This window comes from Acanthisitta chloris, unplaced genomic scaffold (assembly GCF_000695815.1).
Source record: "Acanthisitta chloris isolate BGI_N310 unplaced genomic scaffold, ASM69581v1 scaffold7155, whole genome shotgun sequence".
NCBI classification, from domain to species: Eukaryota; Metazoa; Chordata; class Aves; order Passeriformes; family Acanthisittidae; genus Acanthisitta; species Acanthisitta chloris.
In genome coordinates this window covers 20,450-31,816 of record NW_008674295.1, presented here as the reverse complement: position 1 = coordinate 31,816, position 11,367 = coordinate 20,450, and the positions used below count along the sequence as shown (strand labels likewise).

The 11,367-nt window shown below is 40.2% G+C and overlaps 1 protein-coding gene across 1 annotated transcript; it reads left to right on the top strand.

Annotated features, from left to right (window-relative positions):
- Positions 1–731: 731 nt before the first annotated feature.
- On the top strand, positions 732–6,373 carry FAM3B (family with sequence similarity 3, member B; the record flags this gene model as incomplete). The annotated part of the gene is made up of 6 exons (XM_009075283.1): positions 732–855; positions 1,543–1,601; positions 3,002–3,052; positions 3,693–3,780; positions 5,128–5,260; positions 6,284–6,373. Coding segments are annotated over 6 exons (545 nt in total), but the record flags the coding sequence as incomplete, so codon positions are not given.
- Between the last annotated feature and the right edge of the window lie 4,994 nt (positions 6,374–11,367).

The following is an 11,367-nucleotide window of genomic DNA, read 5'->3' as shown; positions in this document are numbered from 1 at the left end:
ACCCTTAAATCCTATGATTCTATGAAATGGTTTGTTTTAAGAAACCATTTGGTATGTGCTATTATAAGTTGACTGTGTAAAATTAATCAATCCCACTCTGAACTTTTTCTTAGACACTATCTTTGAAGAAAGACAATGTCCACCTATTTTTGCCAGTATGCAAATGTAATTAATTGAACAGAGATGTAAGAATACCTTATTTGTTTGCTGGTATATAAGCACAAAGCTGCAGCTTTGCTTCTGTCACATGTATTTTACAATTATAGTAAACTGTTGACTCATTCACCAAATTTTGTGGTTAAATTCACATTATGTTTTCTCTCTAACCTGACCTGGTGGCTTAAGGTGTACATTTTTCTCATTCTGTGCCTATGTTATTATTTGAGAGAAGGTTTAAAATGAGAATAATACCAACCTTAAGGTATCAGTAGGAAACCTTTATCCCTCTCACCCTCGTTTATTGTTGTATGAAATAGCTAAAAATAATTACTCTAGATTCAATTTAGATCATACTATCTGGGGCATTTTTGCCTGAATATGTTTGCACTTGGATCCAGCATCTGTTTGAAAGTCAACAAGAACATAAAGCCCAGAGAATATTGCCATGCTCCTGGAAAACTGGCAAGGTTGGGTCCTGTGTACATATATTTGAGTCTAGCGTGTGATTCTTTTCATGTAGAAACTGTTTATGCAGCATCCAGGAAAACATTTTCTCACCTTTGCTGTTGCAGCCCCAGCCCCCAAAAGGCAGAAGTGTGATCACTGGTCTCCCTGCTCCCCTGGGAGCTATGCCTATCGCATTCTCAGTGGTGGTGGCAAACAAAACCTGGCCAAAATTTGTTTTGAGGATGAGCTGTGAGTACCAGTCTAACTTTAAATCTAAGCAAGTGTTCAGTAGTGTAAGGAAGGGTGTTTGGTTTGGGTTCAGTAGCAGCAAGTGAGTTCCTACCAGGGGACTCCTGTTCTGGTGAAAACTGACAGTATTTAACTCTTCTTCTTTTTTTTTTTTCCCTCTCTGGCTTTTTACTTTTTTTAACCTAATCTCCAGTTATTTAGGCTGCACTTAACTGTTAGTTTCCAGTATGATTTTTGATTTTCATGGTGCAGGACAGCAAATTTACAGAATGCTCAATGCTCAACACCTTCTGAAAGTCAAGTTCTTTTGGGACTTTTCAAACTGGGCAGGTAGAATAACTTCAAAACCTTGCAGTGATCTATACTGGAGATATAGTCCACAGAGAATACTGCCACAAACCCACATTTTAGCTTGAGGTTTTTTTACCTCCTTTATCTTTCTGGCTTCATTTGTATGAAGTATTTTCATGATCTGGCTCATTTTGAAAGAGCCATTGTTGAAGGAAACTGATACAATGTGCAAGATTTTTAAGCCATAGCTCTTGTTTGCTACAAAGTCTTGAATTTAATAACTGGAAAAAACATGAATATCAGAAAATTACTTGGTAATTTACAGGTAAATATAATTGTGGATCAGAGCTTCTAGACAGATGAATTTTACTGATGCTGTGTGTATTTCAATTCCAGGCTTATAAGTGAAGGGAAGAGTAATGTTGGAAGAGGTATAAACATTGCCATTGTGAATTGTAAGTAAGAGAAAAACTGTGTGAGAGAGACATACTTTGGTACTGCAATAATTTACAAAGGTTCCTGGGATGTTAGGGGGTTGTTTTTGTTTGGTTTGTAGGGGTTTTACTACTTAGTATGAAAAGGAAAGGAAAATGTTGCAAACTTGATTCATGTGAAATGTCAGAAAGACGAATCTATATGAGAAAAATAGTCTTCTGGGTAAACAAAAGAAACATGTTCATAATCAGTGTAAGAAAGTAGAAAATGTGTAGCTAGAAGTGGTAAAGTGTATTTTATTAGACAAAACATAGCAAAAATATCTGTGATCTCCAGCAGTAAGACTCAAATTTCAGCTTCAGGCCTTGAAAAATTATATCTCCTGCTCCACTGATAAGGGGGAAGCAGTAACTGAGAATTGCAGTTCAGCCACAGCACAAATTCCTTTCCCAGACTTCATCAGTGGACAGAAAGACAAACTCAAAGCTTGATTAATATTCAACTGCCTTTATATGTCTTTGCTTATAGTAGGATCTGTTGGAAAGCAGAAGGTGCTGTTTATTCCAGATCTGGAGGCAACATTTTAATTGAGATGAATAGGAATAGGGATGAAGTGCAATGTATTCAATAATGGATCCTTGGGAAAAAAAAGTGAATGCCTAAATCCTGTGGGGGAGGGGAAGAAAGAGAGTTCACAGACACAGTCAAGTTGGCTTTGATCACAAACCACTTCTATTCCTGCTTTTTGGCTCACTGTTGCTAAGCAAGATCTTGACCTTGCCTAAACTCACATGATTTTATTGAATTTATTGGATTAAATTACCATCGACAAGAATCTGTTCTGATTTTTTTCCAGTTAACTACTGCATTTCTTTTTCCAATAATAAATACTTTACTGGTTACAACAGGTGAGCATTTAAAAATGCATATTCAGCATACACCTGTAGAGTAAGAGGCCAAATACTCATCTTGAATGCATAAGCAAGATTTTGGCAAAGCTTGCAGGTAAATCTGTCCATTAGCTCACACCAATCTATAGCAAGACATATCTTCTACATGTCATCTAATTGGATCAGAGCACATCTAGCTTCTAATTAGCTTCATTAGAGCTAGTATAGTATATTTAGATATCAAAACATGGATGCACAGGGAAACTGAATTTTTCTTTAAAAGAAGAATTAATAAAAATGTTTTAGCCACATTGGATGATTCAGAGAATCCATGAAACCAAATATTCTCTCCGAATTGTAAACATGTTATTTCATACTCCTTCAGATTTAAAAACTGAAACAAAACTCAGAAGTAAATAATACACAAAATTAGAGATGTCTAGTTTTAGCTGAAAATCCTAAATGTATGTGCTGATTGAATATAATAATTTTTGCTCATATTAATAGAAGTTTGGGGGTTTTTGTTACAGATAGAACAGGAAAAGTTGCATCGACAAAATTTTTTGACATGTGGACAGGAGGTAAGGAAAAGAGTGCAATAGAGCTTTTGTTGGTGTTTCAGCATTAAGGAAGTACTTAGATTTACATAATTATCCTGCTCTTTCAAGTGACTATAATTGAACTATCAACAGGGATCAGCTAGAAACAAACAGCTGCTCTCTCCGTAAAATATACTCTGGCCAGATATGATGACAAATTGTGCCTGAAAAACTGAATTTCTCCTGTTGGTTAAGATAGTTAATTGTATTTTTAAAGAACTGTCTTGTTCTTTTCCTTGATTTGGTGGGGTTTTTTGCCTCCATTATTTCGGTCTGGTAGGAATAGCACTTAAGCAGATACTATGTCCAGATGCTTCACTCAGCAAAATTCCTTTTCCTGACATATTTTGTTCTATTTTAGTTGTAAAATCATCATAGGAAATATGTTAGTCTGTCTCTTGACATCTTTCCATGTGGCTAGAAAGATGATCTAGTTTCAGAATAGCTTCTAACACATTTTCTAAACTTTGAACGATAAGTTTCCTTATCCATTGCTGAGGAGAAAGAAATAGCTCTGAGGCACTGGAAGCTGATTCTCTGACTCCTTAAAAATGCTTGTGACCTTCCTTGCATGAACAAGAATGAGCATAGTGAATGATCAGTTGTGTGGTTGATTCCACAGAGCACTCAGGAGAGATGATGGATTTCATCAGGAATGCACCGGAAGGGACTCTCCTCCTCATGGCGACTCACGATGATGGAAGCACCTTGTAAGCAGCTATTCCTGACAGGCTGAGGAACAGGGCAGTGAACAGCTGGAAAAATTATTGTGGAATGGTGGAAAGGGATGGTACATTTCACTCTATAGTCAGGGTTGTTCTCTCATTTCCTGACTAAAATGTTTTGATTCCATGTCCTCTCCATGTTTGCACGTATCATGTATGTTGATACTTCCTCATGTTTGCACGTATCATGTATGTTGATGCTTCCTAAGATCATAGAATCAGCCTGGTTGGAAGAGACCTCCAAGATCATCCAGTCCAACTCTACCGTGGTCACTAGACCATGGCACTAAGTGCCACATCCAGTCTCAGCTGGAAAACCTCCAGGGATGGTGAATCCACCACCTCCCTGGGCAGCACATTCCAATGCCTGAGCACTCTCTCTGTAAAAAATCTCTTCCTAATATCCAACCTAACCCTCCCCTGGCAGAGCTTGAGTCTGTGCCCTCTTGTCCTGCTGCTGGTTGCCTGGGAGAAGAGACCAACCCCCACCTGACTCCAACCTCCTGTCAGGGAGTTGCAGAGGGTGAGAAGGTCTCCCCTGAGCCTCCTCTTCTCCAGGCTGAACACCCCCAGCTCCCTCAGCCTCTCCTCATGGCCCTTGTGCTCCAGTCCCTTCACCAGCCTCGTTGCTCTTCCCTGGACCTGCTCCAGCCCCTCAATGTCCCTCCTGAGCTGAGGGGCCCAGAACTGAGCACAGGATTCAAAGTGTGGCCTCACCAGCTAAGATAGCATCATATTTATTTCAAAGCACCCTAAAAGATATTGCTGTTACCTCTGGGCCACAGCCTTCTTTATTCTTAAATGAATACTTGTTATTCTTTACTCTTAAATGTTATTTATCCACACCTACAATTATGATATATCTAGTTTGCATTCCCTTTTACATCTTAACCTGATTCCTTCTTACATCTTAACCTGATTCTTCAGGTGCTTTTGAATCTTAGGGTTTTTTCAGTTGAATTCATGATATGGTAATTATCAGGGAAAGACTTAATTCACATTTGATGCTCTTGTCCTTATTTAAGAAGAGTTGAACATCAGATAGTGTTTGAGATACATTTTTCCTTCTGCTATGCTGTTACACACAGGTTGTATTGACATCAGGAATGTATTGAGGAGGAAGAATCCTGACCTGAATCCTCTTTCTGAATTCTCTCTGTGTATTCAATGCCCTCCTGCTAACACAACTCTCAGGACTTTTTAATTCTCCTTATTGCTTCTTCTGGCTTAATGCTTAGTGTAAAGCATGAATCAGCTGTGATGTTTTTCAGCATTTTTCACATCCTGAATTTTTTTAACACTTTTTTTTTTTTTTTCATTTCACTTTCCTAGGTTGAAAAATGAAGCCAAAAACTTAATAGAAGAACTGGGAAGTAAAGAAATAAAGAATATCAAGTTCAGGTCAAGCTGGGTTTTTATAGCTGCCAAAGGCTTCAAGCTGCCAGATAATATCCAGAAAGAAAAGGTCAGGTTCATTTAATTTTCACTTTGTCTGTGTATCAGGTATAACCTTCAGGTGCAGAATTTGTGAGGCAGCAGTAACAAGTGTAGTCTGTTTAATAAGCCTCAGTCACACAAAGCAAGTTCTCTCATGTGTCTTCATTTTGTGCTTTGCATCTGGGCCACCTACAGAACTGACTTCTACCACACCAGGACAGATCATCTGTAGATAAATTAAGTGACTAGAGATTCTAAAGAGTTTCACTTTTGAAATGTCCAACCTGATGTGCTGTACAGATACATACATTTTCTTCTGGAAGAACAAATCCAAAGAATTCCTCAAATAATCACTGTTTTTATAGGAAAGTTGGGCTCTCTTAGATTGGCTGTGCAAATGCCACAATGCTTGAACCACAGAACTTTTGGAATAACTTGTCCTCAGGTTTCAGGAGGACTAAAGACACCATTTTTCCTATAGATTTCTGTTTGCATCTGTGACCTTGTTGTGTTCTCTTCCTGTAAACCGAGTCATGCTCATCTGTATGACAGAGACAGGCAGAAATAGAATCATAGAATCATCAAGGTTGGAAGACACCTCTAAGGTCATCAAGTCCAACCATTAACCTCCCACTCTGCTGTAACTCCTAAACCCTAAACCATATCTTTCAGTGCCCATGAGGATGAGAAATGAGAAAACCCAAAACAGAGGTCAGGTCTCTTGATGACTCTGATTCCTTCCAAAGCCATGTGAAACTTCCATAGTGGGGGTTTTTCCCCATAATATTGTTGTAATCTTCTTCACATTTCAGAGCTTCTGCTGCAGAAAGGTATTGAATTTAGGGTATATTATGGCAGCCATCTGGGAAATATATAAAGCTCTCTGTGTAAGAGAGAAACTGGTAGAATCCTCACCCATTATGTCAAGTAAAGTGTGAAATGTGATACTTAGCCTCCCAGTCCTCCCCTGTTACTCCCTTCTCTTGTATGAGGCTTGACAAACTAATATGTAAATGGAGAGAATTAAGTATTGATTTATTTTATTTTACAGATAAATCACTCTAACCAGAAAATCAACAGATACAATGGGTGGCCAGCTGAAATCCAAATAGAAGGCTGTATCCCAAGAAACCTGCTCTGAACAAATGTATACCTCTTTAATAAAGATGATTCTATATTTCTATATCTATGACTCTAGTAAATTGCCTCCAGAACCCAATAAGCATCTGAACACTAATTGGGTAATTGTACAATTTCATAGAATCATCGAATTTTAGAGGTTGGAATGGACCTTATAGATCATACAGTCCCAACCCCTGCCCTGGGCAGGGGCACCTCCCACCAGAGCAGGTTGCTCAAGGCTCATCCAACCTGGCTGTGAACACTGCCAGGGTTGGGGCAGCCACAGCCTCCCTGGGCAACCTGTGCCAGTGTCTCACCACCCACACAGGAAAAAAAATCTTTTCCTAGTACCTAGCCTAAATTTTCCATCCTTCAATCTGAATCCATTATCCCTTGTCCTGTCACTGCAGTTCCTAACACAGAGTCCCTCTCCAGCTCCTTGTAGCCCCTTCAGATATTGAAAAGTTGCTCTGAGGTCTCCACACAACCTTCTCTTCTCCAGGCTGAACAGCCCCAACTCCCTCAGCCTGTCCTCATGGGGGAGATGCTCCAGTGCTCTTAGCAACTTCATGGCCTCCTCTGGACTTGCTCCAACAGTTCCATGTCTTTCTGATGTTGAGGACAACAGAACTGCACATAGTATTCCAGGTGGGGTAATAAGAAATAATAAGTCATATGAACAGTGTTTAACCTTTCTTTCCTCTGTGTGGTTTTACTCTCATCTGAAAACAAACAGGTATTTTGATGAGAAGTGGAACTAAAATCTTCTGGTTTGGAATTACAAAGTTCAGGAAGGAAGTCATAAAATAACAGGATTTTTGAAAGTGAGTATATGTTTTCCTGATAAATTTAAGGGTTTGAGCTGCTTCAAATCTCTACCCTTGTCGCAGCTGTCACTACCTACTTGTAGTCACTGCTGTGCTCTTAGCAGCTTTCTAGTACTGCATCCCTCACCAGTCCCTACAGTTTTCTGCTGCCAGTTTGCAAACTGCTCCATAGCCCAGGAAGCAGTTAAATCAGTTTGATTCCATTTGAGTTTGGCACACTCAGTGGTTCCTCCCTATCACCTTACTACTGATGAGGTGGTTGCAAACCAAATACTTCTACAGCAGTTTCAGTATTTTTCCACACCAAAGTCATTCTTCTTGTAATAATAATAATTTATTCAGGCAGTGTTCGTGTTACTGACAGAACATTTATTCCTTTGCATTATAATCACCCTTTGTTATATGTCTGAATTATAAAAATAGCATAATTACAGTGCTAACTGTTAGCAGTCCTCAAAGTGCCAAGCTCTGAGCCAGTCCTCCAGCTCTCTGCAGTCTGACAGTCATTGCCTTCTGCTCCAGGCCACAATTCAGCTTAGATCAATTACAATTACATTTTACTTCCATTTCTATTTGGCAGTTACCATGAAATGTGCAAGTACTCCAAGTTCTATGTTCTTCTGCTCTACACTTGCTCTGTTCTTCACACTCTGTGCAAGTGTTCCACCTTCGAAACAGTAAAAGTTGCATCCCTGTAATCTGAATCAAAGATCAAGCCACCCAAGAATCTTTCACGGCACAAATTCCTGCAAAATGTTCTTTAACTTCATCCTGTTTTCACTTTTTCAGGAATGAAGTTGAGTCATCTGGAGACAGTGTTGGTAAGCTGCAGTGCTGAACAGCTACCATCAGCTTTGTTTTAATTTGTTCATGGCACTGTATGGTAAGCTGAGGAGCCACAAGTACTTTGATAACCCTCTGATCTGAAGAAATGATGGAAAAGTGAATACTTAAGCAAAAAAAAGCTGCCACTTTTACCATCACTTTTCAGATTAGAAGCAATCTTGGAAAGTTGGTTTGAAAGTGAAATTTTTGACTTTGCACCCACAAGTTGAACACTTGTAAAGGAACTGCCTCTCCAGGAAGAGTGAAAAGCTTTTCCATGGAACTGTAATTCTGAAAAATTACTGTGGGGAAATGTTAAATAGCTTTGGTTTTAAAAATAATCAAGGGATCATAAAGTTAAAAATTTAATTTTGGTTAGGGCAAGGCCATAGTAGTGTAGAATCACTCATGCAGATCTCCTTCCTTCCTTACCTTCTCTATCAGGTGCTCTAGTCCACAGACAGCTCCAGCAGTGGAGGGTGATGCTCTCCAGGTGACACTGCCAACTGCCAAGTGACAGAAGCAGCAGGTGGGAAGTGATTCTCTGTTCTTTCCTGGGCTGGGTAGGTGCTGTGGTCTCACCATGCCTTGTGAAGTAGCTCTGGGTGGGATCATCACCATGAAATAAGCTTAAAACCTGCACAGCAATCCATCTTTTTCTAACCCTAGTAGGTAAATCCCATGGGAAGAGATGAGCTTTTAGCAGTGGCATTACTCAGGGTGTGGATTTAACAGCAGAATGGCACAGCAGGTGGCAGCAGTGTCTTTCCACACACTCTGCATCTCTTTGTAGAGGTGCACGACCTTTCTGTGCTTACCTGTCCTGGACAGACACAGGAAGCCACAGACAGGGCTGGAGGTCACCTTGCCTTTCACTTGCAGCTGGGTGGATGCCAACAGCTTTGCCTCTAAGGTGCTAGACCTTCCTTTCTTTGTGTTTTATCTGGCTCCCGTTTCAAACATCCCCAGCAGCAGCTGCATGCTAGTCAGGATTCTGGACAAGAAGGTCCCTTGTACCCCCTGACCATTTGGGTAGACCTTTCACATCCTCCCATTTTTACCTCTGGTGTGAACGTGACAACCAATCCCATAAAGTGCCTGGACAGAGTCCCTTTTATATCTCTCCATTTAAGAGCAGGAGAAATGTTTCAGGGTCTTTGACACGTCTCTTAAAAATCCCTGGCAGTTTGAGTTGATGACAGAGGTAGGAAATATTGATCAAATAATAGGTTGCATTTTCAGTTTTTCAGTGGTAACTCTTTCTTCATGTACTTTCTGTAATGTTATCTGCCTTCAAAGTGGGAAGTTTCCACTATATTTAAAAGAAAAACACAAGAAAGGAAAAGTTCTTGGGTGAGAGATACCCTTTTGCAGGCAGGCTGTGCTTTAAGCAGAGCTCCCACCAACTGCAAGTCACACAGACGAGCAAAAAGAAACTGATGCTTTTACTCATACATAATGCCTGGAGGAAAGTAATATCTGACTGTCATATATCTGATCTCTTCTTAGCTGCAATGAAATACTGAACAAAGATTCAGGGGATTAAGATGGGTGGGTTCAATAATGCTTGAGCAACAGCAGTTCCTCATTTCCTGGGCCTGTGAAGTTTTTATTTCACTTATCTGCTGTGGGTTTGGGGTTCTTTTTTGTTGTTTTTTTTATGGCATTTTGTTCTTTCTTGAGATTTTTAGCAGCATAGAAAACATAGATTTTCCTTCTTAAAATACAAACTTCACACTAGCAGCTCCTTCTTCCAAAGATGAGAGCAGAGAGATAGATGCTTTAGCCTGTCCCAGTCCCCACTGCAGGTCTCATTAAAAATAAAACCCATTTTTTGAACAATAATGTTTCAGCCAAAAGCAATACACATCTCAACCTTGTACATCTCAGATAAGACTAACGTGGTAGTGCATTTTATAGCTGCTTTCTATCTCCTGGGAGTTCCCTACCAGTGTTCTCAGGAATGAGACTGAACTTTTACCTTCTCCTGTGGGACTAGGAGGTCTGTGATAACCTGGACTCTGCTTAAGGGTGCCAGAGAGGGACTCTGTGCTAGGAACTGCAGTGATAGGACAAGGGGTAAAGGGTTCAAACTGAAGGAGGGAAAGTCTAGGTTAGAGGTTAGAGGTGAGAAAAAAGTTTTACCATGTGAGGGTGGTGAGACACGGGCACAGGTTGCCCAGGGAGGCTGTGGCTGCCCCAACCCTGGTGGTGTTCCAGGCCAGGCTGGATGAGCCTTGAGCAACCTGATCTAGTGAGGAGGTGTCCCTGCCCAGGGCAGGGGTTGGGACTGGACCTGTAAGGTCCATTCCAACCCCTAAGTCCTATGATTTTTATTTCTACTTTGAAAGTGCTTTAAACTCGTTTGCTACTTTATGGTATCCCTCAAGGCACATTTGATGCGCATGTGCTATTGAAAACACCTGTCTTACACCTAGAGGCAGGTACACATTGCTTCAGGCAGCATGAGATGTACTAACAAAACAGGGTGTGACTCCCTCAAGCCACTGCCTGTAGGCTAAACCTCCTTATTTAATTCAGTTTCACAAGTCAGAGTGATTTCATCAGACCCGGACACCAATGACGTTCAACATTCCTGCAGTTCAGGGAGAACAGACCATCTTGTTTTCCTTCCCTGGGTTTGTTCTAAAGACCTGAAATATTAGAATTAAAACAATCTCTTGAGTTGTTTTTATTTTGCTTTGGTTTTTGCTTGTTTGGGGTTTTTAAACAGATTCTCAAGTACTTCAAGCACTGAATCCAGCTTCCAAAAAAAATCCAAGTAAACAGACACAAAACACTAAGGAGAGCTATTTGTAAAAAAAAAAAATTTATTTGGTGCAGTGTTTACATGTAAGATAATTGCATTTCAGTACCAAAAGAAAAAAATGAGACTAGTGGAGTCATTTCATTCAATAGAGATTTATCCTTCTTAACGAAGTGACTTGATATGGCTTGTTGATCCTCTGTACTATGATTATAAATTATTCTCAAGACCCTAAGTGACGTGGCACTTGGATATTAATTACATTTTCCTAAAAACATACAGGCAGATACATATAGGAGAGCTCTAAGGAATGAGAAGCCAAATTTAACAAATGAGGTAGTTCATCTGGTTACGCAGAAACACAGATTTGTTTCTTTGTACAAACCATCCAGTGTCTTCCCTGTGTCTGCAATAGGAGGTCTTGCAACACAGCCTCACTGATAAAGTTTGCCCTTTGTCTTTCACAGCAGGGAGAGTTCAAGAGTCAACCCTGATGGACACACTGGGACACCTAACTCACCACCTCCTGCTCCAGCTCCAGAGCATCCCTCTCCATAGCCTACATGGAGAGTGATGGCAAGTCTTGCCCTTTTT